The sequence below is a fragment of the Balaenoptera borealis genome (assembly GCF_965194805.1).
Source record: "Balaenoptera borealis genome assembly, chromosome: 9".
Taxonomy (NCBI): Eukaryota; Metazoa; Chordata; class Mammalia; order Artiodactyla; family Balaenopteridae; genus Balaenoptera; species Balaenoptera borealis.
The window spans coordinates 2,824,235-2,850,078 of NC_138873.1; the positions used below are offsets into that span (position 1 = coordinate 2,824,235).

Genomic DNA, 25,844 nt, shown 5'->3' on the forward strand with positions numbered 1-25,844 from the left:
GATGGGCGGTACGGTGGAGCATTAGCCTTAAAAAAGAGGGAAATCCTGTCCTATGCCACGACATGGATGAACCTTGAGGACACTGTGTTGAGTGTGATACGCCAGAAAGAAAAGGACAATTATGTGATTCCTCTTATATGAGGGACCTAGAGTTGGCAAATTCATAGAGACAGAAAGTTACATGGTAGTTCCCAGGGGCTGGGGGGAGGGGAGGGGACGTTGTTGTTTCATGGGGACAGAGCTTCAGCTTTGCAAAAGGGAAAGAGTCGTGTGGACGGGTGATGCTGACGGCTGCCCAGCACTATGACAATATGAACGTACCTAGTGTCACTCCTCTGTCACTCTGTCACTCTGTCACTCTGTCACTCTGTCACTCTGTCACTCTGTCACTCCTCTGTCACTCTGTCACTCTGTCACTCTGTCACTCTGTCACTCTGTCACTCTGTCACTCCTCTGTCACTCTGTCACTCTGTCACTCTGTCACTCTGTCACTCTGTCACTCTGTCACTCTGTCACTCCTCTGTCACTCTGTCACTCTGTCACTCTGTCACTCTGTCACTCTGTCACTCTGTCACTCTGTCACTCTGTCACTCAACCGTACGCCTAAAAACGGCAAAGATGGGAGACGTTATGCCAAGTATACGTCACCAGAGTAAAAAGAAATTCTTCTGTTTTGTTTTGGTTTGGTTTTGGTTTTTGCCACACCGCACGGCTTGCAGGATCTCAGTTCCCCGACCAAGGATTGAACCTGGGCCACCACAGTGAAAGCCCGGAATCCTAACCGCTAGGCCACCAGGGAGCTCCCAAAATTCTTCTGCCTTAAAAATTAAATGTTTCCTTTCCAGTCTGTCGTGTATCTGGCAAGAGCCAGGGCTCCCTGTGTGCGCGCGTCTTTGGGGAATCCTACTGCAGGGAATTAGGGTTGGCTTTGCGGCGATAAACGACAGTCCCACTGAAGTCACCCCTCATCCCCAGCCATCCCCCCCACCCCCGCCGGGGTTATGGACCCATCACAGCAACATGCTGTGACCTTGAATTTTCCCTGCCAAGTGCTTATCCGTCGTCTGCTTTTCCGCTGGCAGGTCCTGAAGCGGCAAGGCTATGACGCGGCTTGTGACATCTGGAGTCTGGGGATCCTGCTGTACACCATGCTGGCGGGGTAACGCAAACCCTCACGTGGCTGTCGGCGCTCAGGGCACCCCTGCCGAGGCTGCTGGCCCTTGTGGGCCTGTCCCTGTGCACGGGTGTGGGCCCACACCTACAGGCCTTGAGTTCAGTCTCCCGAGGCCCCTGCAGGACAACCAGAGAGCAAGGGCAGGAATTCATGCCTTGTCGTCAAGTGTGTCTCTGGAATTAGGGAACTGGGGCTCCACGGCTCAGCTCAGCTCATCAACAAAAACCCAAGCCTCTGACCACGGGTCCGCGTTCTCGCCTCTGCACCACGCACCCTCTGCAGAGGTCACAGCATCTTTCCTTCCAAACATCTTCTCGAGCCAGGAAGCAGCAGCGAAGAGGCAGGCAGCCCAGGCTCTGGGTCGTAGATTCACCCTCGCTAGCTCTGCTCCCGGTGAATCACAAGAGCGACTGAGAATGGCCTGCTTTTTGCGTGGCCTCAGTGAGGTATTTCCTAGTCAATCGGTGACTAGTGTCGCAGTGGAGGGGGAGCCCCGGTGAGCCTGGGGCCGTGCCCTGAGGGCTGCAATAGCAAAGGAGGCCCTGCAGTTTCTTCCCAATCCCACACTTTGTGATTCTTCTGGTGCTTACTTTGCCAATACATAAACTAGGAGCACAAACCCTGCCACTGAAGGAAGTGCGTTAGAATTACATATAATTTCCCTTCTGGGGAGGCTACACTGACCCGCCCTGGCTTATGTGGAGGAACGACAATAAACATCTATCACACGCTTGCAGTGGGGCAAGAACCGTTTGCATTTGGTGTGTGTTGGTGCGTACCGCTGCTGTAGATCCCTGCGAGTGTATTATTCTGCCCATTTTGCAATTGAGGTTCAAAAAATTCATTTGTCAGAGAAGCCGGAGTTGGTAATAGATCGACCATGGGTCTCTCAGACTTCAAATCCCAGGCTCCCATCCACTATATACCACACTGTCACCATGGAAACCGCATCACCGGGGCAAACCACTGTACCACACTGTCACCGGGGAAGCCAGAAACGGTCCAGAAAGGCTCATCCTTGGGTCCACAGAACTTTCTTCACTGGCCGAGTAAGGAAAAGAGACACAGCAGTAAGAAATAAATTACACTTTACCATGAATCCTGGATTTGGGGCATGATGGGAAAGAAAAAATTATTCTGTTTACAACAAAGAGGCAAAATGAACTTTATCTTAGATTATAAAATGGAAGCTCATTACCACAAATTCTCTCATCACACAGATTTACCCCTTTTGCAAACGGACCAGATGACACCCCTGAGGATATCTTGGCAAGGATTGGCAGCGGGAAATACGCGCTTTCCGGGGGAAACTGGGATTCCATATCTGACGCGGCAAAGGTGAGTACATTGCCCGGTGCTCTTACTTCTTAGGCGTGGAGATTCTGCAGTAACCATTTTATCTTTGAGCAATACGAGAGGATACTTCTCGTGTAAATAATATAGATATTTTATACTCATAGATTTTTTTAAGACACACAGCCAAAAAAAAGAAATTTTGCAAAAATATTTCATAGCACTTTTCACATTTTCTACAGTCTTGGTGTATTAGGGTTCTCCAGAGATACAGAACCAATAGGATGTGTATGTATAGAGACAGAGACAGAGAGAGACTAAGACAGAGGGTGAGAGATTTATTTTTATGGAATTGTGGAGGCAAGTCCAAAATCTATAGGGCAGGCCAGAAGCCTGGAGACTCAGGGAAGAGTAGATGTTGCAGCTCTCGTCCAAAGGCCGTCTTCTGGCAGAATTCCCTTTTCCTCGGGGACTTCAGTCTTTTTTCACTTAAGACCTTCAACTGATTGGATGAAGCCCACGCACATTATGGAGAAGTTGACAGATTTAATTGTTAATGTCACCTTCACAGAAACATCTAGACCACTATTGGTTCTTTTTTTGGGGGGGGGAGTGTGTGTTGGCCTCACCACACGGCCTGTGGGATCTTACTTCCCCAACCAGGAATCGAACCTGCACCCTTGGCAGTGAAAGCGCAGTCCTAACCACTGGACCACCAGGGAGTTCTCTAGACGAGTGTTCTTTGTTTTGTTTTGTTTTTCTTTTTTTTCATTGAAGTATAGTTGATTATGTAAGTTTCAGGTGTACAACATAGTGATTCACAAGTTTTAAAGATTGTACTCCATTTATAATTATTATAAGACAGACGGGTGTTTGACCAAACACTGGGTACCATGGCCTAACCAAGTTGATGCAGAAAATTAACCATCACACTTTTAGGGATGTTGCAAAATGATTGCCCTGAATGTTCGCAGACTGATCAAGTAGAGCTCTGGTACAGGGGTGTATTTCTGTCATTAAAAAATACTTTGAATTGGGGCTTCTCTGCAGCTGCACCATTTGTGACCAGCCCTGTTTCTCTGTCCATCAGACTTGGAATTCCTCTCTAATCAAATAGCAAATTATAGTCCAACCACAGTAAGAAACAGCATCAACAGTCTATTTCCTGTGTTTCTATAAAATGACCAGAGGAGGAGAAATTCTGGGGTTCTGATTCCAGCTCTGCCATTACCATCTCTGTGTGACCTCATACAGTGATGGTGGAGGAGATGATGGAGGTGATGAAGGTGGTGAAGAGGATGGTGGAGATGGCAGAGGAGATGACGGAGGTGATGGTGAAGGTCATGGTGGAGGAGGTGATGGGAAATTGTGGAGGTGATGGTGAAGGTCATGGTGGAAGAGATGGTGGATGTGGTGGTGAAGGTCATGGTGGAGATGATGGGAATGGTGAAGGTCATGGTGGAGGAAGTGGTGGAGGTGATGGTGAAGGTCATGGTGGAGCAGATGGTGAAGGTCATGGTGGAGGAGATGGTGGGAATGGTGGAGGTGATGGTGAAGGTCATGGTGGAGGAGATGGTGGAGGTCATGGTGGAGGAGATGGTGGAGGTCATGGTGGAGGAGATGGTGGGAACGGTGGAGGTGATGGTGAAGGTCATGGTGGAGGAGATGGTGGAGGTCATGGTGGAGGAGATGGTGGAGGTCATGGTGGAGGAGATGGTGGGAACAGTGGAGGTGATGGTGAAGGTCATGGTGGAGGTCATGGTGGAGGAGATGGTGGGAACAGTGGAGGTGATGGTGAAGGTCATGGTGGAGGTCATGGTGGAGGAGATGGTGGGAACAGTGGAGGTGATGGTGAAGGTCATGGTGGAGGAAGTGGTGGAGGCCACAGTGGAGGTGATGGTGAAGGTTATGGTGGAGGAGATGGTGAAGGTCATGGTGGAGGAAGTGGTGGAGGTGACGGTGGAGGTAATGGCAGCTGGCATTTAATGAGCACTTCCCCTGTGTCACACCCTGACACCCGCAGTGCTCCTTCCATCCACTCTGTTTTGAATGGGTATGGGAATTGTCTTAGTTCCAGTTCCCACAGTAGAGCCACAGACCAGGAGTTGGGTGCTGTTGGTTTCTTTGAGAGGTGATTTCAAGCAGGAGTAGGGGGCAGGGAAAAGTTAGCAGGAAAGGAGTCCGTCAAGTACAGGACACGTTACCAAGGTCACAGCTGCAGGGAGAGGGTTTCGCTGCCTCCCAGGACCTTTTGCCGACTTCTCCCTGCTCCTTCCCTGCCATATCTTGCCCTCGCTCATTCCCCTGTGCCTTTCCCCTCTCTGTGCTCACCACACAAAACCTCCAATCCTCCAAAAACAGGCAAAGCCTACAGATTTGTATGTTTTTATAATACTTTATCTGCCTCCTGCATGCACTGTATAAAAACACACTGCTTTACTGTGAGCTTTTTTTTTTTTTGGCCTCACCACGCAGCTTGCAGGATCTTAGTTCCCCAACCAGAGACTGAACCCCTGCCCTCGGCAGTGACAGTGCGGAGTCCTCACCACTGGACCGCCAGGGAATTCCCTACTGTGAGGTCTTGAGCCAGTCAGTAAGGGTCTCCCTGCTTTCATTGTTTACACGTGGAAATGGGGAGAACAGTCCTTCCAGGAGATATTTGTTTCAAGAAGTTACCAAGATTAATGTTATCAAATATTAAAAGGCATTGTATTTCTCTGTAGAAGAAGGATATTGTATTAGTGTATAATATTTCTTCGTGGCGGTTGATGACCACAAATTCTGTTGAGTGGTTCAACTTCACATTATACAGATACTCTAACTGATTTCATCTCATTTTGGAATGTGATGGGAACAGTAAAGGAAGGAGAGGAGGCTAGTGGAAAAGCATGGACTCTCGCCGAGGCTCTTCCTTGGGCACTTGGTGAACAAATATACACATCACGTCTTCACCTACAAAACAGGGATGTAACATTCACCCTCCTTCCCCCAAGGACAGCCCTGATGGCTCACAAGAGCAGGTGCCTGAAGCGTGTGAAGACAGTCTCATGAATTCCATGCAGACGCCAATCACATTTCTAATTGTACATGTGTGTACATGTAGGTACACACATTTGCATGTATTGCCACATGTAAATCTAAAGTGGAGCTCAGTCCTTAAACCCATTGTAGGAGTTTTTGTTGCTATTACGTTACAATCAAATAAGAAAATCACCTCTATGGAACATGAGCCCCTTTGGACACAAGTAATGGCAACAGATTGTTAATTCCACAGTTGGTGATTATTTGTAGCAAATATTTGTGGATTTGAGGATAGTAATATGTATTATATGTGATAAAATGTAACCGAGGACATTGTTATGATTGGTTTATATCCGTGGGATAGTCATTATCTCAGCTTCTCCCTTTGGAAGGTTATCGTTTTTATTCAAATAATATTTCAGTAACTTACACCCGCTATTGAACGTCTCCGCATTTGATTTCTCTTCAGACATAAAATCTTTAATACTGTATACACCTGGGGTGGTCCACCAAGTTGACGATGGTTAAAACTTTAAAAAACTTCACATATGTCTAAACCTGGAGGTAGACGTTTGGCCCCGGGTGCGGAGCTTCACTCTCAGCTCGGTGGTTAGGTTTCTCCGCGAGGAGGAGGAGGGGACTCCTGCTGGGAAGCTCAGAGAAGCAGCGGCGCTCACTCCCCTCCCCCCCCGCCCTCCCCCCACAGGATGTCGTGTCCAAGATGCTCCACGTGGACCCTCACCAGCGCCTGACCGCGGTTCAAGTGCTCAGACACCCGTGGGTGGTGAACAGAGAGTACCTGTCCCCAAACCAGCTCAGCAGACAAGACGTGCACTTGGTGAAGGTACCGACCGCCGGTCCCCGCGGCAAAAGGGTGGGAGCGGGGCTCCGGAAAAGCTGCTCCGATACCTGCACGGCTAACCCCAGGGGCCACAGGGTGCCGGAAGGGAACCAGTAACAGGCCCAGACAGGCATCCCAGGTGTATTGACGGTTACTTGGTTCACGCCATACATGCGATCACGTGCCAGACTCTGAATAAGCGACAACTTCTGTTAACACAGAACGGGTGGGGACCCTCTTCGGGGAGGTGTGCACTGCCCCCAGCCGTGCAGCGGCTGGGGTTCTCCTGCTGGGAGCCGCCCATTCAAGACCATCCGAGGGTTTAGAGGTGCTCCAGGAGCCCAGTCACCCAGGTTGGGCCTGGCTCCTCAAGATGGGCAGAGCTGGGGTGCCATTGCCAGGAGGGCACCCCAGGGACCCAGCAGCCGCAGAGCAGATCGGGGGCTGGGAGGACCTCACCCCGGGGCTCCCCGTGAGCCCCAAGCGTCTACCCCAAGTCACCGCACGGTTCGCGGATGGGGTGGGGGGGGCGGGTGGACACGGCACTCAGAACTACACCCTGATGTTTAAGAGCCGGAGCTCCGTGGTCCTGAAGGAAGGCCTCCCGGGGCCCAGGCCGGGTGGGGGGCCGGGTGGGGGGCGGCACCGCGTCACCGCCACTCCCTTGTGTTGCAGGGAGCGATGGCCGCCACCTACCTCGCTCTCAACAGAGCCCCCCAGGCCCCGCGGCTGGAGCCTGTGTTGTCCTCCAGCCTGGCCCAGCGCCGGGGCATGAAGAGACTCACGTCTACGCGGCTGTAGCCGAGCCCAGCGCCCGCCCATCCTGCACCTCCTCACGCGGCCGGAGAGGATCCGGGCGGGTGACCTCCCGACGCGGGGCTGTGCCGACCTTGCCACCTCCGCCCCCAGCCCACCAGACGGAGTCCTCCTGCCGCGGACCGTGCCAAGCACCTGGAGGCCCCTCCGGCCCGTGGGTCTCGCGCGGTCACGGCTTGTGTTTCCGTGGAGAGACGTGTTTCCCAGTTACAAAGTCGGCAGCCTGGTCTGATTCCCGGCACACACAGCCCAGGTGTCACGGTGTGAAGGTGACGGTTAACGGCAGAGCCCTGGGGGCCCGGCTTCTGCGCCTCTGCCCTTGCCCACGGCTGAGTGACCGGTGGGCACAGGGCGCCTAGGAGCAGACGCCTGGTCCCTCCAGATGATCCAAAGAGCCCTTGTCTCATTGCCCCCCACGTGGGACTGAGGCCCCCGCGTCTCTCCTGTTGCACATCTGATGGGGCGAGGCCACCCCAGCACCGGGGGCGGCAGCTTCGCCTCGGTGGCCGCGTTTCACGAGAATCGCTCGCGTCCCCGGGAGGGAGCCAGCCAAACTTGTGCCCACGTTTTCGCGTTCTCCTGAGGACCGGGGCTGCAGGAGCGGCTGCTTCTCGCTCCCGCCCCGGCTCAAGGGTCGCCGCGGCCGCCCCGAGCTTCCGAGAGGGCCTGGGCTTCCCTGAGCGCTGGCTTTCCCCTTTCGTGGAAAGCCTGTGGCCCGTGGGAGCCCTCAGTTGGGTTGCCTCCCGTCGGTCCCTTCTCGGGTCCCCTGGAGACCCCTGCCCCCCGCCCGGGGCCAGAGGGGAGCGGAGGGTGCGTTGCCGAGAGCAGGGGCGCCCTTTGTGGAAGCTGTGCTTTCGTGGCGTGCTTTGTGTTTCTGTTGCACAGGTCTGTCCTCACCTGACATGTCAGGGCTATTTGATGTTTCCCCCGGGGCGTGTGAACACAGGAGTGGGTGTGATGCAGGGCGAGCCACCGCCGGGGCCTGGAGGACAGAGGCCTGTGTCCTCCCAGCCGGCCCCGAGGCAGGGGGCCACCGACCAGCTGACCGGAGGGCCCTTGCCCACCGAGCTGTGACTGGCCAGCATCGCTGGGCACCCCCTGCCCTCGGGGGGAGGGGGAGCTCCTGTTGGTCTCAGCCGGGTTTTCACCAAGAAGACAATTTTTCAAAGTCCCTCCGTTTCAACTCACTCTGGTACCCAACTCGACCGACCAAAACAAAAACAATGCCTCCTTCTAAAAAATAGCTCCCTAGCTCGGTCTAATGGTTTTCAGACCTGAAAATATAAACGTATCGCAGAAGCTTTAATTATCCCGTGAGCCATTTTTTTTTTCCCTCAGAACCACAAGGAATAAAAAGGTGGGGACAGATTCATGTACCTGTTTTCCCACAAAGCCCTCTTGGGCACTTCTCCTGTTTCTCAATAGAAAGTGCTTTTTCCCAAGGCTCAAAAGACTTCCACCCACAACAGTTTTGTTTTAGGTCAGAACTATTTTGTCTGTCATTAGAAACTTAGGAAAACCTGGGTAGTCCCAGGTCACAGATTTTGCCCTCCCAGAAATCGACAGTGGCCCTTGTATCTTGTTTTTGCCGCACAGGCAACGTCCGGCCCATCAGCCTCTTGGGCCTCTGTCCTGGGCTTGTTGGCACGTTGTTGGTTTGCCTGAAGTCCGTGTGTTGTGATGGAAGCGGACAGAACGGAGAGACAGAGATGAAGCACGGCTGGGAGAGCAGCCAGCGCGTGTCCTCTGTGTGTCACACCAGCCCCCTTACGTGTGCAGCCTCAGTTCTGACCGTTCAGAACCCCGCGGGGATCCCGGGACTCGCCCCGCACCGGACCCCGCCCGTGGCAGGGGCGCCCCCGGCTCTGCTGAACCAACTCGAATGCCCTAAGATACCTCCACTCCCTCACCCTTCTCCAAAACAAAGTGGTACTTGAAACCCTTCTGCAGAGAGGCAGCCTAGAGAAGCTGAGAGCCTGTTTTTAATTGAACTGGCTTAGGTCTTAAGTGGCCAGTGGCTGGGCTTCCTAACCGGCAGTCGGTATGTGAATGAAGGTGCGATCACCGCGTTATTCACCTGTACGGGGCACCTCCACCAGTCACGCAAGGCCTCGCGGGATTTGCACACGTGGTGTGACAGCCCAGCAAGTTAACTGGCTGCCCTGCCCTCCTGTAGAGTCAGACCCCCTCTGGATCACCAGAACCACAGACTTGGTTGTGATAAACCCGAGCCCGGGGTCTCAGGCCTGCGGCCCTGCCGGTCCCCTCCGTGGCTCCCACTATAGTCTCATCCACCCCGGCGCCCGCCCACTTTAAGAGAAACACCTGATGCCCCCCGGAGGGAGAGCTTTGCCCGATGCTGCCCCCCACGTCACACTGGGCAAGAGTGAGATTTCACTTGTTCCCCAAGGGCAGTCGGTCGTGGTTTCAAACTACCCGCGTGTGTGTCGCCGTGTGGAAGGCTGTCAGGGCTCTGAGTGGTCATGGCTCCGATGCGAGCCAGTCCCGCTCATTAACGGCGTGACCCAGCGCCGCTCTGGGGTGGTGACCTTGCTTCACTGGGTCCCTCCAGCACAGGAGGAATCTGATCTGCACTTGTCCTCTCCCACGTGGTTTGGTGGCCCTCACCGCTCCGAGAGCCGTGGGATTCTAGAATGGAAAGGACGCCGCAGGTCCTGAGTGACGAGGAGAAGCCACCCACAGGCTCAGGGCGTCACCGGGAAGAGACCTGCCAGCTGCGGCCGAGCCCGCCCTCCCCCGAGGACACCGCCAGCACTTTGTGTCCCTGCCCGTGTCCGTGTTTACAGGGGACTCTCGTGTTCACGCTTTATATTTTATGTTGGAGATGGGCGGCCACTCTACGATATTTATTACGCTTTCCAGACTTTCTGAATAGATTTTTTTAATAAACATGGGTTTTATGAAGTGTAATATTTTTCTAGCATAACTGTGATATTGGACTTTCTATACTGTCACGAATAACAGTCTGCAGGTGAGCTTCTTACCCGGCCCTCCCCCTCCCCTTGCACCGCCTTCCGGCTGCTCCCAGCCTCTGCTGCCACCAGCTGGCCTCTTCGTGGGGGCGGGCGGCACGGCCGTCCCCCCACCCTGAGAGTTGTGCATGCACGGGGGCGCGCGTGCATGCACGTGTGGGTGTGTAAGCGCGTGCCCAAGTGCGTTGTGGTGCGCGTGTGCACGTGTGAGCACGTGAGTGTGTGTCCGCTCCCCGTGCAGCCCGGCAGGAGACGGGATGGTCGTGTTGGTAGCGAAGCAGGTGGCCCGGGTGGCTGCTGGGCGCCATCCCCGCGGTCTCTCCTGGGTGTACCACCTGCCGCCTCACGCCCATCTTTTCTTCGTACAGAAATAAAACGAGAAGCTACGCTGTCGGTCGTGAGCTCTGCAGCCTAATCTCTTCTTCCCTTTTGGTCAGTTCCTAACCTGCGCGTGTCAGCCGGTGGGCCCCCCCACGCACACATCTCTGCCATCGTGTTGGGGGCTGCTTCCCCAGCAGCTGAGGGATCTTCCCGAGATCCTACAGCCTCACGGTGCAGGAGCAGTGTTGAATTTCAGGGCCAACAATAACGCCCAAGGAATTCTTTCTCCTGCTGCCCCAGAGCGTGCTCAGAAAACGCCACCTGGAAGAGATTGAATTGGAGAAAGCATCTCTTATATCCGATGTGTGTTCTCTTCTATTGCCACTGTGATAAATTCCCTTAACCTGGTGGTGCTGAACAATTCATTATGTGATAGTTCTGGAGGTCACAAGTCCGAGATGGGTCCCATGGGGTGAAATCAGGGTGTGGGCAGGGCTGCATTCCTTCTGGGGGCTCCAGGGGAGACCTTTTCCAGCCCTTTTCCAGTGTCCGGAGGCTCCTGGTCCCTCCCTCCAGCCTCAGAGCCAGCCACAGGGGCCGAAGCTACGGTCCTCACATTTGTCACCCACCTGGAGCACCCAGGACACGCTCCCTACTGTAAGGCCAGCTGGTTAGCCACCTGAATTCTACCTGCCACCTCAGCTCCCCTTTGCCCCGGGACCAGCACGTGACATCTTCGCGGGGCCCGTCACTCTGTCTGCCGGGCCAGTGAAGATCTGGCCACACGTTTCAGCCGGTGTGTGGTTCACAGGGGGACGAGATTCAGGAACTGTGATGCTTTGGGGCTTTGCTTTCTCAGAAGCTGACACGTCACCTGCCGCAGCCTCGTGGATGCCGGACCGAGACACGAGACTCCGGGTCAGAGCCCACCCACCCCCATAGCAAACAGCAAGACCCCGTGTGCGTCAGTCCCCTGGCCCCCCGGTCTCACGGGGGTGGTGGAGCGTGGCCCAGGCCAAGGGTTGCCCAGAGGGCTGTGTGACAGCCGGGGCCCGACTTGGGAAACACCAGTCATTTATAAAGGGCTGCAGGCAAACGGCCATCCTTTGCCCGGGATGGGGACGCAATCCCGTCTCCCCGGCTGTGCGATGTCTCCGGGGACGTCCTGCTAACTCAGCCGCAAGCGCACACGTCCGTCTTTTGCAGGATGTGACCTAGTCCTCCGGGTACCTTTCATGCAGAGCATTGTGTCTATACTTGCAAATCCAGCTTGCCATTTGTCCTAAGTAATGCCAACCCAGACCATTAGCCGTATTTGCTTCGCAAGATGCTGGAAACATGAGGCGGGTAAGGGAGCCTCGGACCTGGGCTCCTGGTTTCTAAGGCAGCCCCCGGGTCACCCAATCATGCCGCCCACCAAATCCCTGGTGTTTTATCCGGTCTGTGACCTCCTAGGTAAAATGAGTAAATCTCGTGTATGAGGGCAGATCGCAGGGCAGCTCGTGACTCAGGATCCCGAGTCAGAGGCTGGGCATGGGGTCGGGCTCTGCTGCCAGTGTGGTGTGGACACGTCCCCGTCCCACGGCTCGGATTCCTTGGCCGTACAAGGGTCGAGGGCACCTCCACTGACGGGAGGACAGCCGCCCCAGCTGTTTCAGCTTGTCAGGGCTTTCACACAGTGACAGTCATTTCGTCACTGACATGTGGAAACTCAGACTGAGCAGATGATCCCTCATAGCAGAGATTTGCTCAGTCAAAACACATTTCCTGCGCTTGGAGCATACGCCCGTCGCTGTCCTAGGAGGTTCAGCAGCCACAGAGCAGGTCCCTCCTCTGGTGACGCGAAGCTTCCAGCAGGGGAGAGAAAGTAAGCCGGTAACAATACATAAAGAGTAGGTGCCAAGGTGCCGTGCGCTCTGAGGGAAAAGCAGAGCAGACCGAGGAGACTTGCCATTTTATTCAGGAAGGGAATTCAAAACGTACACTAATCCTTAAGATGTGCTGGTTCTTCTCAGCAACAGATATTACCAACCTTTCAATGTTGAGCCCATGACTTTTGAATTTTATTTAATTGATTCCCCGATAATGGCTATAATTCAGGATCTAAAATCAAGAACACTCATTTACGACATATGTCCAACTTGGGCATGTGTTTGTCACTTTACCATGATGAGGAGAAACATCAAATAAATGTTTGGCAGAGAAACAATCTTCAGTATGCTGTTTTTATCACACCTGAGCTTGGGCAAGAAAGCCAAGATTTCCAGATCATAGCTGTGGTTTTAGCTCTGAAACATCACTGTTGGCAGCAAGTTCTGTTTATTCCGGTGTTTTCCCCAAATTTTATCACACGGGGTTTTCTTTCCTGAGGGAATAGGAAGCCAGTTTGGCCCCTGATCTCAGCTCTCCTGGGTTCTGCTTTGGGCTGAGGGATAGATTGTGAAATTGGAAACTTTGATCACACAGAGACACGTCAAAACCCACAGACTTACAAACTCTGCTTCTTTATGGACTTGGAAACTGGATCAATCAGGTTTGTTTTTAGTCCTAAATAACAGTTGAAAAGGTAAGTGTTCAGACTAAAGAAAAGATTTTCTTAAGAGAAATAAGATCAGAGTTAATCTCTTTACATAACTTTAAAACACATTTTTAGAGCCTAAGGTTTTGCTAACAATGTAAACTCTCGCCTAGTTACAAAATATCCCCAGTGAAACCTGGAAAACATCCAAAGTAATCCAGACTCACATAGAACTCGATCTGAAAGACTTTGATATGAACAGTAGTGAAAGTTTAATGTCTAAGCCCTTGAGAAGATTAACAATAAAATAATAAACGTTGGCCTCACAGGAACCGGACAAGCGACTGTCCCTGACATTTTAGACAAAAGGAAGCCAGAGGTCAGTACGCCTCCCAGACCACAGTTCACAGGCTGAGACTCGAGGCTCCCACATCCCCGGAAAGTTCTAGTGACTCCAGACTTCCATTTCCTCCAACAAAACCTTCCAGGACCCGCTGCGGAAATGGGAGAAGGCAGTGACCCCTGGGCGGGGGTCTCAGGCTCCTGATGGCTGATGGAGGCGCTGAAAGGGGAAGGCCCACCGCAGGGGGTGTCCGGTGCTGTCCAGGAAGGGCAGCGCCCTGAGCCACAGTCGGGGAGGTTCTCCGTCGGACGGCTCTCGAGCTACTGGTTCATTCACACAAACATTTCCTGACACCAGCTCTTCGCCAGGCACCAGGGAAGCAGACAAAGCTCTCTGCCCTCCATCAGCCTTTTTCCTAGTGAGGGGAAACAGAAGAAACAAATCACACAGAGGATGTGGCTCTCGAAGGGTACTGAGCACTGTGGGAGAAACAGAGGACAAGGGGTCAGCGGTGGGCAAATTCAAACAGGGTCGGAGAAGGCGTCACCAGTGGGTCAGCACACGGCGGTGGGGCCAGGCACTGCAGGGCAGGGAGGGTCACATGAGTTCATTTCCTCCTCCCAAAGCTTCACTACAGCCTCGGGCACAGAGCAGGGGCTTTCAGTGAGTTTGCAATTGTCACAATGTGCCACTAGAGCACAGTGTGGGCCCTGCAGGTGTTGAAAGTGTCCCCTCCCTCCCCGGCACCCCTCCCAGATCGCAGCTTCCCTGGGACGGTGGGGGGATGGCAGCTGTCCCCGATCCTGCCCCTGGCTCCTTATACCCGGTCAGGGACTGCCAACCTGAGCTCTCGGCAGAACTGGGCGTCTGAGATCTATGTCAACGTTGCCAAAAGCTGTGTGAGAAGCATAAATTTACACACCAGAAACCTACACGGCAACACGTCAGGCTCCTCTGAGCTTTGGTTGGTTTTACATTAACTTTAGTTATCTCACACATAGGGGAAATTTTAAAATTTCCCTATTAAAATACTCCTCTAGAGGAGCAGAAAAGTTACTTAACAAATATATCTTTATTAGACAGTCTTTCTTAAAACAGGTCTATAGGAAAAACAATTTCAAAAAAGGTCTTTGATGGTGAAAATGGCTGTGAATCAGTGACTCTGGTAACCACCAAGGAGAGATGCTCAGACAATAGGTTTGGAGCCTACCTGTATTTTTAAAGCATCCATGGATCGGCCCTGTTGGAGACGCAGAATACCATGCGTGGCTCTAAGTTCCAAAAACAACCAAGTCCTGCCCTGGCTGGACACCCGAGCTGCTGGCCACTGCAGGCTGCTCATCGCCACGCGGACGTTTGACAAGCATTTCATCCTGGTTCATCAATCCTGAACCTACGTCTTCACCCCAGCCTCCCAAACCTTGTTGCTCCTTCCTGATTCCCGAACTCAGTGGAAACACTTTGACTCACACCATTTCCAAAGGATCCATCCAGAGATGGACCCATCCTTTGGTCCAGAGCCTCTCCCCCATCCCTTCCCACGTCATCAACCTTCAGATCCTGCGGGTTCGCCTCCTGAGCCGGGGCTTCCTTTCATTCCCGTTATCCCCGCTTCTCTCTGCTCACCTGGGCAGCCTCAGTGACCTCCTGACTGGGCACCCCGGTGCAGCACTGCCCCCCAAGCCCATTGTACACGCTGAGGCTTAAAATTCTATCAACAGACAGTGGTGCCCGTATTCCTTTACTGTGTTAAAGGAAGAGCTTCAGCAGCTCTGGTTCTTCTGGAGAAAGTCCAGCCTATTTATCTGGTATTTGACTCCCATGACCTTGGCCGGTGTGTTCTCAGCTAATCTCGAGGCGCACCCCACCTTAACTTTATAATTCCGTACCGTCCAATAGGGTGCGCCCCCGTCACGGTTGTCTATTTAAATTTAAATCGCTTAAAATTAAATAAAAGTCAAAATTCGGTTCTGTGGCCACACCGGCCACATTTCAAGTGCCCCACGGCCGCAGGAGGCCAGGGCTCCCGGGTTGGACAGCCCAGATTCTAGAACATTTCCATGAAGGCAGGAAGTTCCACTGGATGGCACTGTTCTAGTACATTGGTCAGGAGTCTTAGTTACAAACAAGAGAATCCACTTTAGCAAGTTTAAGCAGAAAGGGAATTATTATAGAGGAGTAAGTACTTTGCAGAACTTTCTGGAGAGCAGGCCGGGAAGATGCACAGCCAGAGACAGTGCACTCTACCCCCTCATCCCAAGGCTGCTGGCAGAGCCCTGGTGGCTCCCTGGCCACCTCCTGCGCCCAACTCCCTGGTCCTCTCCCCTCACTGGCATCCGAGCTGGCTGGGACTCTTGTCTTCCTTTTCGTCTGGGCCTGTGTCTGGCGTTCTCTGCCTCTGGCAGCTCTCACTGTGGGGTCCCCGGTCTCCCATCAATATTCCCCGCTGGGCGAGCTGTCTGTGGGAGCCCCCTCCCTCCCCACCGCAGCAGGAGCCCTCGTCCACCGCCGGCTCTTCAGGAGAGGTCACCACGCGCTGACAGCTCTTGGCCTGCGACGCAGCCTGGTGGCATCTGGCAGACCGGTTTGATAGAGCCGCATTTGTGTCCCCAGGGAAACACTCCCCCTCGCCCCCCACCTGCAGCGCCCAAAGGCACAGGCAAAGCCAAGACACGGGGTGCTCATGGCCCGCTGGGTCCCACCAGCACCTGCGCCCCTCCTTCTCCAGCCCCTGGGGCCCGACAGAGAAAAGCCCCACAACTGCAGTGTCTCAGTGCCCACCGCCTGGGCCAGGACCACACCCCAGTCCCCGCGCGGTGACCTCTCCGCGGGCGGCCCCGGCGCCGTCCTACCCTGACACCAGCACAGGCCTTAAGGAAGCTGGGCAGGACCCTGAATCCCGGGGGCATCAGCCTTCAGGCAGAATTCCTCAGGCTGGGGGCTGAAGCAGCAGGCAGTTCAGGGGGCCGGGGGTCTAAGGTCGGGGCGCCCGCCCACGCGGTGTCTGGTGGGGACCCGCTTCCTGGTTCAGAGAAGGCTCTGGTCCCTTCATCTTGTAAGAGCCCCTCCCCATGATCCCGTCTAGCGCTAAGCCCCTCCCCAAGGCCCCCCTCCACACGCCATCACACGGGGTTAGGGTTCACCACATGGATTGGGGGGGTGCAGCATTCAGCTCCCTGTGCCCCCTTTGCTCTGAGCCCCTTGGGCAGAAACGACACTGGGCGGGTCCACGGTGACGGGCGCTGGGCGAGCCCACGGCTGCTGGGTGAAGAAGCCTGATGGGGGCCGGCTGATCGCACAGGGCTGTCTAGGAGCTGGGCTCAGCCAGTCAGGGAGGCCTCCCCGGGGGCCATGGGGAAGGTGCCAGGGGCGGAGACACCAGCTGACACGACACACCTGTGCTGGGCCACCCACCCCCGTCTCTCACCCTGACTCCCAGCTGTTTCTCTAACGAAAGGAGTTTTGGTCCTCTCTGCCGTCCGTCCGTCTCCTCGGCCCGGACACCCTTCCCTAGCGGCTCCTGCTCGGGATTCAGGCCTCAGCTTCTCAGAGAGGCTTTCTGCGATGATCCCACCCAAAGCAGCAGCGGGCCCGCCTAGCCTGCCCTGGCCACGGCCTGCTCTATCTCATCGCCCTGCCTTGCCCCCCCGGCACTTGGCAGAAGTGCATTAATTTGTTCTCTCTGTCTCCGTGTCTGTCTGTCTGTCTGTCTCTCTGCTTCTCCTGCTGGAATGTGAGCAGAGTCCCCACCTGTCTGTGTTTCCCTGAACCTCAGGTGCGCCACCTGGCATCTCCCGGGCCCTCAGGCAGCACCCGTGGGACGGATGGAGACTGGAGGCGGACCAGCGTGGGGAGCAGCGCAGAGACGGCGGGGGGGCCATGTAAGATCTGGGGTCACTAGATAGAGAAAACCTCCCCTTCCTCCCGCTCCCTACCCCACCCAAAGTCACTGAAGACTTCATTTCCACAGCCGGGACCAGCTGTGTGTGAAAATAGAAAAGCACGTTCCCTCTGGCACCTGGAAGCCGCAGGCTCAAACCCTGGGCTATTCAGAGCTGCGTGAGGACCTGTCCTGTCTCAGGGGCTTCGGTGAAGGGAAAGTGAAGTGAAGTTGGGGCCGTCCTGTTTCTCCCCCCAGGAGGGGAGCTGCGTGACACGTGGGGGCCACGGGAGGTGCCACACAGGTTCCCTCTCTCTCTCAGTGGAGACGTCCAGAGTAACTTATTGCTGTTGCAGGCAATGTCTCCTACAGTTAAATGACCCAAGGACACTAGAGTTTGCTTGATCAGCATACAGTCCTGTAAAGCTGCATCTTCTCTTTTGAAGCGTAGACTAGGCCGAGGATAACAGATGAGGACAGACCAAATATTAGCTTTTAGATTCGCCACTCAGAACTGCAATCCAGACCACAGGGCATGGCCCATGTGGAAGTGTCTTTGAGGTCAAGTCAATAGACTTAACCCAGACAAACTTTAACCCATTTTGTGGGTGAAAGATTTCTGAAGAAATTGATTGATCTTATCCTGTGTTTCAGTGTTTGTGACTAATCTGTGTAACCGCATTATCCTGATAGGGTATGCACTTCAACTACGCCACAATGCCACTAGCTACTTTAATCTCTGTCCTTTCTCCCATTTAGAAGATGTGTTAACTGAGGCCTAGCTGGAGCCTTTAGAATCCAGGCTCCCAGCCCACTGGCTTCAGGCTGAGATGAGGCACCGCTGTGGAAAGCTGTCAGAGCTTGTGGGGTGTTCTGCAGGTAAAACAAGAAGAAACCAGGATGGGGCATCAGAGGAAATGATCTGTAATGTGTCTTGAAGAAACTAGCAACTGATACAGCAGAGTGGGTACTGCATGTTATGATAAAGAAAATTCATATTCATGAAAAATTGGTGGCAAGCTGCCAATATTATGTATTCAGAGTACACCCATTTTTCAATTGCTCGAAACATCATTTAGGTTTTTAAAAGGTAATGATAATAAACGGATCTAAAACGCACCTAAACAACTCGAATATGGAACGAGATATGAAATGACGGAAGATGGCATGGGCTGGTCCAAGGCTGAAGCCACGTACCAGGCCAATAGCAGACTTGCAAAGGTAGAAAGGAATGTTGCCAATTCGTGGCCTGGAAAATAGAGCCCAAGGTGGGCATTTTGGGATCTTTTAGAGTGTCAGCTACAGGTGAAAAAAACGGGTGTAATTTCTAACACAATGGATGGTGCTCCAACTATGTTAGCTGAAATCAGGAATTTTGGGGAATTATTTATTTATTTATTTATTTCAGCTGCTTTGGGTCTTCGTTGCTGAGCGCGGGCTTTCTCTAGTTGTGGCAAGCGGGGGCTACTCTTCGTTGTGGTGTGTGGGCTTCTCATTGCAGTGGCTTCTCTTGTTGCGGAGCACGGGCTCTAGGCCCACGGGCTTCAGTAGTTGTGGCACGTGGGCTCAGTAGTTGTGGCCCACGTGCTTAGTTGCTCCACAGCATGTGGGATCTTCCCGGACCAGGGCTCGAACCCGTGTCCCCTGCATTGGCAGGCAGATTCTTAACCACTGCGCCACCAGGGAAGTCCCTGGAATTTTAAAACATGACACTGTTATTTCTCTTATTGCTTTTTGCCGTTGCGTGATGCCTATTGAAAATATTCACATTCGGTTTTCTGAAGCAGACACTGCGAAGAGTGTCATAAATAGTTGTTTTTTAATTGTTCCTTAAATGTGTGCCAACGCTATGACTCATCCTCAGTTTAATGGATTTGTTGAACGAACCCGTTAAAGACAAGGAAGTAATGACGTGCGCCAGCACTCACTGGCAGAGTTTTACTCCTACTTTACCTCCAGTTCAAGGATTTCTTGAAATAAAGGGACCGTTTGCCAAATATTCAGTAATCAAAGGCAACGAACAGCTGTGTGATTTGTGTTTTCCCCCCAGCATCACACTGCATATGAATGAGCTAAACCTGAAGCTTAACAACTTCACTTAAAATGTGAATTTAGGGGGGACTTTCCCGGTGGCGCAGTGGTTAAGACTCCGCGCTCCCAACGCAGGGGGCCCGGGTTCGCTCCCACATGCGTGCTGCAACTAAGAGTTTGCATGCCGCAACGAAGACCCAGCACAACCAGATAAATAAAAAAAAATTTTTTTTTTTAAAAAGTGAATTTTTTCACATTTGTGTCCTAGCTAGACAGGTATGAGAATTTATTTGCAATTGAAATTTTTGGACTACAAATCAATAATAATGATTTTACAAAGCTTTCCTAACATGAATACATAGGCAGAACATTTTAATAGTAATAAACAGCATTATGTAAATTAACTGCAAAAACTACCCTCAAACTAAAGAGATGCTTTTCCATTTAGGCAATAACTAACCTTTTTTTTTTTAAATTTATTTATTTATATTTTATTTTTGGCTGTGTTGGGTCTTCGCTGCTGCACGCAGGCTTTCTCTAGTTGTGGTGCACGGGCTTCTCATTGTGGTGGCTTCTCTTATTGCGGAGCACAGGCTCTAGGCGCAGGCTTCAGTAGTTGCAGCACACAGGTTCAGTAGTTGTGGCTCGCGGGCTCCAGAGCACAGGCTCAGTAGCTGTGGCGCATGGGCTTAGCTGCTTCATGGCATGTGGGATCTTCCCGGACTAGGGCTCAAACCCGTGTCCCCTGCGTTGGCAGGCGGATTTTTAACCACTGCGCCACCAGGGAAGTCAGGCAGTAACTAACCTTTGACGTTAAGGTTAACACGACTGAGTTGAAACAAGAGTAGGTGAATTTAATTTGAACTGATGTAATTTTGAATTGTCAATGCAAATGCAAATGTTAAAGGAAAATGATTTCTTTTTTCTTTTTTGGTACTCGATTCAGTTTTGGAAATTTTTTCAGTATGTTTGGAACAACTTGGGTGTGTAAATATACTTTTTTAAACTGTAAATGTTACAAAATTTAAATACAGATCAAATATTGCCAATGAAAATTTAGCATCTGAATTAAGATGAATTATAAGTGTAAAATACACACCAGTTGTTGAAGACAGTACGAAAGAATAAAATATTTCATGATATATGTTATTGACTATATATTGAAATAATATTTTGGATATATTGGGCTAAATAGACGCATTATCGAAATCAACTTTATCTGTTTCTTTTTACGTTTTTAATGTGGCTACTAAAATACTCAGAGCTTGGGTTGTGGTTCCCGTTACACTTCTACGGGGCACTGCTGATCTGGAACGTCCTCCCTCCTCAGACCAGGGAAGAGAGGGCTTCCGTTGTCCTGTTGTCCTATTAAACTGTTCCACTTACTGGAGAAGCTGGGTCACTCCCTCACTAGTTTCCCTTGACTAGTTCTTCTAGCACTTTCATTTCCTGGGAACTCGAAGATGGACCCACAGGCCTAATCGGATTCAGGTTCAAGATGCGCGGTGGGGGTGGGGGGGGTGGTACTGTAGGCCAGGTGTTGCCGGGAAGCACTTAGAGTCGGCTGTGATGCTGAGCAGGTCCAGCTGCATCCCTCCTTGCAAATTCGCATTTTTCCCTTTCAGACCAGCAGCTAACCCCTGGGGTAACACTGCTGCCCTGCGAGCCCCACTTCCCGGTCCTTCACTGAATAGGGGTAGCGCCCTTGATGGTCTTTGTCTGAATCAATATTTCACTAGGGATTACAGACTGATGTTCTTTTAATTCTGCCATTCCTTCATATTTATTAGCTGGACTCATTCTGAAAAGAAGAGCTTTCCTTCATGACTAGGGCTGTCTGAAATAGTTCATGCAGATAAATGCTTCTTCCCCTTTAATTACCAAGAGTTGCTGTACTGATTATGACAGAGGGGTTTCAGGATTTTTGTTGTTTGCTTTTCGATGCATCTTTTTAAAGATTTTTTTTTCTGTTAAGTTTTAAAAAATAACTTTATTGGGGTATAATTCACATATCCTACAATTCATCCCTTAAAAGTGTACGAGTCAATGGTTTCTAGCATAGTCACAGGTGTGCAACCATCACTGCAACCAACGCTGGACCATTTTCATCACCCCAAGAGGAGAGCGTAGACCCATCAGCATCTCTGTTTCCCCAACCCTCCCAGCCGGAGGCAGCCACCAGGCAACTTACTGTCTCTACAGATTTGCCTGCTCTTCACGTAAGTGGAATCACAGGATATGTGGTTCTTTGTGTGTGGCTTCTTGTACTTTAGCAGCGTTTGCAAGATCCGTCCATGTTGTAGCACCTGTCAGAACTTCATTTCTTTTTATTGCTGAACGATATTCCATCTTATGGATATGCCATATTTACCTACTCACAGCTGATTCAACATCTGAGTTGTTTTCACTTTTTTGCTATTATTTACAGGGCTGCTATGAGCATTCGTATACAAGTTTTTATGAGGATGTATGTCTTCACTTCTCTTGCGTGTATACCTAGGAGTGGAATTGCTGGGTCACATGGTAACTCTGTGTTTAATCATTCGAAGAACTGCTGGACTGTTTTTCAAAGCAGATGCACCATTTTCCTTTCCCACCAGCTGTGCACAAGGGTTCCTACTTCTCTACATCCTTACCATTTTCCATTTTTTTGATTGTAGTTATACTGGAGAGTGTGAAGTGGTATCTCATTATAGTTTTGATTATCATTTCCCTGGTTGCTAATGATGTTGAACATCTTTTCATGCGTTTATTGACCATTTGTCCATCTTCTTCAGAGAAATGTCTATTCTGATCCTTTGCTTATTATTTAATGGGGTTCTTTGTATTATTGAGTTCTAAAAGTTCTTTAAATATTTTAGATACAAGTCGCTTATCAGATATATGATTTACAAAAATCTCCCATTCTGTGGTGTATCTATCTTTTTGTTTTTCCTTGACAATCATGAACTCACAAAATCGCATGCATGTTTCCATTGTCTGTAGTCATTCTTTTCAATACTCAGCCTGTCTGTGTTTAGCCAGGGGGAGCCCCTCCAAGGACGGCTTCCTGTTCTGTCAATACAACACTGACTGTCTTCAAGAGCGTCCTCACAGAGGTAGAATTTCAGGTCAGTGTTAGCTGGAAATGAGAGAGGACCTCCCAGGCCCCTGTAACCACTACCCCAGAGCCACCTCACACGGCTCAGGGCCAGCTCTGCCTGCAGGCTCCTACCACCAGCTAAGCCTGGGTCCCAGCTGGGAGCTACCCTTTGGGTGGACCTGGCTTTCCCCCAACCTGGTTTTCCGCATACAGAGAACCAAATGATGGTGCAGGAGAAGCAGAGATGAGGGCCCCGCGAGCTCTGAACACTCCGACCTTCCTCCAAGGACAGAAATCCACACAGATAACCTCTCTCCACCTTTGTCCTTCAGGAGAGTAGATAATGCTCAGAGGATTAAAGGGTGGTGCGAGGTACAACCTCTCCCTAAAAAAAAAAAAAAAAAAAAAACAACCAGTAGCAAAAGACAGGAGGGCAGGCGGGAACCCAGGCCCTTCCCAAGGGGGACGCAGGGAAGGAGAACTGGACATTTATGTCCTAAGGGTATGCAGGGAAGTGGAAATCTACTGTTGACAGTGTCAGGCTTTGCACAGACATCATTCCTTTTAATTCTAACGAAAACTCAGCAACGTGTATGATGTGATACTTGTTGGTTCCACTTTATAGATTAAAAAACTGAGGCTTGGGGGGTTTGAATAACTTGCCAGCTAAAAAGTGGGAGCATCCGCCTGATTGCAAGGCCTGAGTTCCTCACCGTGCCCTGGCTCGGAGGGCTGGAAGGCAGGAACCTGGACGCTGGACCCGACGGACGGGCAGTCCATGAGATGCTCCTTCCGAAAGGGCTTCATGGTTAAGGAAGTTTGGGAAATGCTACGTAGAATAAGCTTCTTTTATGCTCTCATTCACGGGAGCTTAGTAAAGACTCTCTCGGAAGCGCTGCAGAAAAAAATAACCTTGTCTGATTCAAATAAGCTTTCGAATACATTTGACCTAGAAAACTGCCCTCACCATTTCCCCCCTAAAACTCCAGAGGACACAGGAGTTGGGGAAAGCTGCCCGTATCCACAGTGTGTGAAGCCTGTTTCCCCGTGACCAGCAGCCAGCGACTGTGGGTGACACGCGGGCACCTTGGGATGATTCAGCTCCTCTCACCTTTCAGTGGATGGGTTCTGTCCATTGATGCAGTGGATGGGTTCTGTCCATTGATGCAGTGGATGGGTTCTGTCCATTGATGCAGTGGATGGGTTCTGTCCATTGATGATTGCCTGAGTCACACATTTCCACAGGAAGGGCAAAATGGTGATGTTTCTATTTTCTGTATTCCTTTGCCATTTATTCACTAGTAAATTACTGAATTGCTAGGCAGAGTGAAGATTCCTGGCCTGTGAAAGTTTGTGATTTCCCTGACCTCAGTACTAGAACAGTAACCTGGGAGGAATCTAATTCTCCAAGCCCTGTGGGCAGCACAGCGGATTAATTTCAGGCCAGACAGGAGGAGCTAACTTGGCTAAGATGTTATGCCTTCAGATTCGAAAAGGTACTTTGGCTTTTGAATTTAAGTGTCATGGCTCTCGTCGAAGTCCTGGAGTCCCTTGGTTTACTCTAAGCTAACCAAACTGACCCGTGCCTGCCTAACCGGAACCCAAGAAAGGCAGGTGTTGGGACAAAAGAAAACCGGGCAGAAGGACAAAAACAATACCTCTTTACATTTATGACACTTTTATCATCCACTAAGTGCTTCCTCAGATGTTTCCTCTTTTCATCATAACAGATTATATGATCTGTGACCTGTGGAATTCAGTGTGTCAGCTCATGATTAGACCTACTGTTTTTTTTTTTCTATTTTGATACTTAGGTGAGAAAATGCAGCTTGTTTATACCATATGGAAGCTCTCCTACTGTACGAAGCATCACAGACCTGCGTGCCGTGAAGCTCTCCACGGGACACCCAGCCAGAGGACACCCCCGCCCTCCTACAGCACAAGCACTGCTGTTGCACACACAGTGTATGTAAACACAGTCTGTACAAACAGAGCTGGCCATGCGGGTGCCCTGAACCCGGGGCCAGCCTCCCTCCAACCTCGGACTTCAGCAATCTGTCCAAGCTCACAGTCTGCTCCTGTCGACAGGGAAGCTCTGCGTGCAGCCTCGGCGGTGACTGCCTTTCCTGGACTTGGATGGGCATGCGAGTTCCCACTCACTGCTAGGCCTTTGCAGTCACTTTCGCAAACCTGGGATTCAAAGTAGCCAGTGATGTTTGCATCTTCACCTCCCATACTCTGTCCGTGCAGGGACCACGGAGGGTTGGGCCTTTCTGAAGCTTTAGGAAATAATGTAGCTGGGTTTCTTATCTACTGTTATGTTTTCTTATACATTAGACCATAGCGCCTGTTCCATATTTAAAGTAGCAAAGATACTATTAACATGAAAGTCCTCTTTGTCCCAACATTTGAAATAGTGGAGAAAGTATGGCTCTCAGAGTAAGAGAACGGGGTTCAGACCCCAGGTTAGCTACTTAGTAGGACATTTATATATTCCTTTATCCAGTATATTCCTATACTTAAATACTCCAGTTGACATTCCTCCACACAATGGGAAACCAATGGAAAGCTCAAAAGCCCAGCTGAGGCCCAAATGGGAAAGCTGAGTCTTCAAGGCCAGCCAAGAGAGGACAGCAGTAATTGGGGCAGGTGACCTCAGCAGCCTTTCTCCAAGTGCTGTCACTTGACAGTGAGGCTCAGGGCTCCACTCTGGACCTCCTGAGGCTTTGAGGTTGGGGGGGCTCTTCTGATAGCTCAAGTTTCAGAACCACTGCTGATGAGGGAAAGAAAAATATTAGGGGATAAGACTGAACCACTGAGATCCAGGAGCCCCTTCTCACATGGCAGGGGGCAGACACAGTTTGGTTTTATTTAAAAAGCCATTCAGTTTCCTTACACCCACCTTCTGGGTTGCTGTGAGGAGGAGAAATTACATTTGAAAAGTGCCTCTTGGGACTTCCCTGGTGGCGCAGTGGTTAAGAATCCGCCTGCCAATGCAGGGGCAAGGGTTCGAGCCCTGGTCTGGGAAGGTCCCACATGCCGCAGAGCAACTAAGCCCATGCGCCACAACTACTGAGCCCGCGTGCCTAGAGCCTGTGCTCCGCAACGAGAAGCCACCGCAATGAGAAGCCTGCGCACCGCAATGAAGAGTAGCCCCCGCTCGCGGCAACTAGAGAAAGCCCATGCGCAGCAACAAAGACCCAACACAGCCAAAAATAAATACATAAATAAAGTGCCTCTTGGTCAACAAATGGGAGGTATTAATAATATTATGAATAATAAAGACCGCTTTGGTCCTTCTAGGTCGTACATTCCTATCTCCACCATAAAGCACCAGTGGAATCTAAGGGCCTTCCTGGTGTTATTATGGTATTGCAACATTGCGTATTAAGATATACTTTCACAGGAGATCAAGGTTAGGTGTGACCCGTAGACATTCTAACAGGAAATAAATCTGATTCAATGAAACGAATGCTATTTTAACTCTCAAAGGCATTTCATTTCTTCTTTAATGCTTTTTATTTTGAATAG

The 25,844-nt window shown here is 51.3% G+C and overlaps 1 protein-coding gene across 5 annotated transcripts in view; it reads left to right on the plus strand.

The window, feature by feature from the left end:
* RPS6KA2 (ribosomal protein S6 kinase A2) overlaps window positions 1-10,076 on the plus strand; it is a gene marked incomplete at its 5' end in the record, with an annotated part of 372,896 nt that extends 362,820 nt beyond the window's left edge. For all 5 annotated transcript variants that reach the window (XM_082404538.1, XM_082404539.1, XM_082404540.1 and 2 more), the window contains 4 exons: window positions 1,083-1,159; window positions 2,395-2,512; window positions 6,195-6,332; window positions 7,005-10,076. In XM_082404538.1, coding sequence (XP_082260664.1) covers window positions 1,083-1,159; window positions 2,395-2,512; window positions 6,195-6,332; window positions 7,005-7,130 — 459 coding nt within the window. In that variant the 3' untranslated portion in view covers window positions 7,131-10,076. The remainder of the gene's footprint in view (window positions 1-1,082; window positions 1,160-2,394; window positions 2,513-6,194; window positions 6,333-7,004) is intronic.
* Window positions 10,077-25,844: the final 15,768 nt, after the last annotated feature.